Source organism: Thecamonas trahens (genome assembly GCF_000142905.1).
Source record: "Thecamonas trahens ATCC 50062 unplaced genomic scaffold supercont1.36, whole genome shotgun sequence".
NCBI classification, from domain to species: domain Eukaryota; order Apusomonadida; family Apusomonadidae; genus Thecamonas; species Thecamonas trahens.
The window spans coordinates 92,043-93,916 of record NW_013657644.1 but is presented as its reverse complement, the minus strand read 5'-3'; the positions used below and the strand labels follow the sequence as shown (position 1 = coordinate 93,916).

At 61.3% G+C, this 1,874-nt stretch overlaps 1 protein-coding gene across 1 annotated transcript; it reads right to left on the bottom strand.

Annotated features, from left to right (window-relative positions):
- Positions 1–12: 12 nt before the first annotated feature.
- AMSG_07435 (uncharacterized protein) lies at positions 13–1,209 on the bottom strand. Its single transcript, XM_013900484.1, has 3 exons — positions 1,182–1,209; positions 773–849; positions 13–617 (listed from the first exon to the last, which is right to left on the bottom strand). The coding sequence occupies exons 1-3, from the start codon at positions 1,193–1,195 to the stop codon at positions 52–54; spliced, it is 657 nt and encodes a 218-aa protein (XP_013755938.1). The 5' UTR covers positions 1,196–1,209; the 3' UTR covers positions 13–51.
- Between the last annotated feature and the right edge of the window lie 665 nt (positions 1,210–1,874).

Sequence of the window (1,874 nt, the reverse complement as noted above, 5' to 3'; positions counted from 1 at the left end):
ACAGGGGGGGAGGGGGGGGGGGAGTTTTGCTCGAACAGTTGGCAGCGGCGGTCAGTGCTTGCGGATGCCGACAGTCCAATCGGTCTCCAGCTCGAAGGGCTCGGAGATGTCAATGCCGCCGGCCTCGGTGGCGACACCGATCTGGATGCGGTTGATTGTACGGGCGTCGCGGTAGAAGAGGACCCGCATGGCGTCCTCGAGAACCTTGCGCGCCTCGGCCTCTGTCAGGTCGTCGCGGTAGGCCTCGCGGAGGAGCGGGCGGGCGATGTACGAGCCGTATCCGGTAGCCACGGTCTCGTCCTCGTAGTGTGTACCCTGCAGATCGACGTATCCAAGGAAGACGTCGCCGTCACGGACGCCGCCCACCACTAGCTGGTTCCACAGTGGATCAAACTCGGACCGCTTGTTGTAGTAGATCCGGGCCAAGTACTGGTGCAGCTCGCGCGGCGTGTACGACGGCGGCGCGTCGAGAGTCGTGTCCTCCAGCAGCAGCTCGTCCACGTACTCCAGCATGGCCTCAAAGTCCATGTAGTCGCCCGACCCGCCAAGCAGCGTGTACTCGCCGGCCTGCCGCACCCGCCGCAGGTCGCGGAACCGTGCCAACGAGCCATACGAGCCTACATCCATATCCAGCCACAACCATAAGTTCACACACACACACACAGACACACAGACACACAGACACACACTCACATTCACACATACAGACACACACACACACACTCTCTCGGCTCTACATCCCCTCCCCCTTCCTCCCTATCAGGCGACGTACCCAGCGTGTCTGCCGCGACCATGACTCCGCCGTCAAACTTGATGCCCAGCACCGAGGTGCCCGTCACGATGGGCTGCCTGTACACCACCTCGCCACAAGGAGGATGTCACAGTAAAGAACACGTGCACAAATATGAATGTGAGTATACGTAGGTTGAACTCCTGCCGATGTGTGTGTGTGTGCGTGCGTGTGTATGGGGGAGAGTGGAGAAAGGCGGGAGTGTGTCCTGGAAAAGGTCGTGTCCTTCCTTGGTTGGCTGCGACCCAGTTTTTGGTCACAGGTCGCAGTCGGCCATGGCCAAAGAGAAGCAAGCAGCAAGGAGAGGAACGGGTGGAGGGAGAGAGAAGGACAGGGTTTGTGTGCGTATGTGGTGAGGGTGGTACATGAGGAGGGGGTGAAAAGGACGTACTGTGTGCGCTGCATGGTGACAAGGCGAGGAGTGTGGCCACTGGGTGAGGTGAGGGTAGGCGGGTGGGGGTCGGCGGGGGAGAGGCCGGTCAGTCGGGTGGAGGGAAGGAGGGGAGAGGAGGGGGGGGGAGGGAGGGGGAGGGGGGGGGGGGGGGAGGAGGGAGGGGGATTCGCAATGGAGGATGGTTGCAGAATATGCAGTGTATGTGGCTTGTAATGGTACCGGTGGGTGGGTTGGGAGGCTATCATCGGCTTAATGATGGTGGTCAGGGTTGGCGGTAGTGACGGGAGGCCATAGCCACGGAACGAGGCGATCATGAAGCGATGAGAGCAGAGAGCGGGGGGACAGAGCGAGAGCAAGAGAGCATGTAGTCTGCTTTCTTGGACAGAGGACGGAGATAGGGTGGCCAGAGTCGAGCGACTGGCGTAGTCGGCAGGCAAAGATAGATGCGGTCAAGGCCCGATCAGTTCTTGCCGTAGCCCTCGTTGCTCGAGTGTGTGGCGGTGAGGGCAAAGAGAAGGACGACGGTGACAAAGCTGAGGACGGCGAGGAGGACAAACAAGGCCTTGACCCACCACGGGTTGGCCATGCACTTTGCTGGCCGCTGGTAGTAACCGAACGGATCGTACGACGGGCGCTCCATTCTTGCAGGCACGCGCGGAGGAAGGTGGGGGGAGGCGGGGGAGGGGAGAG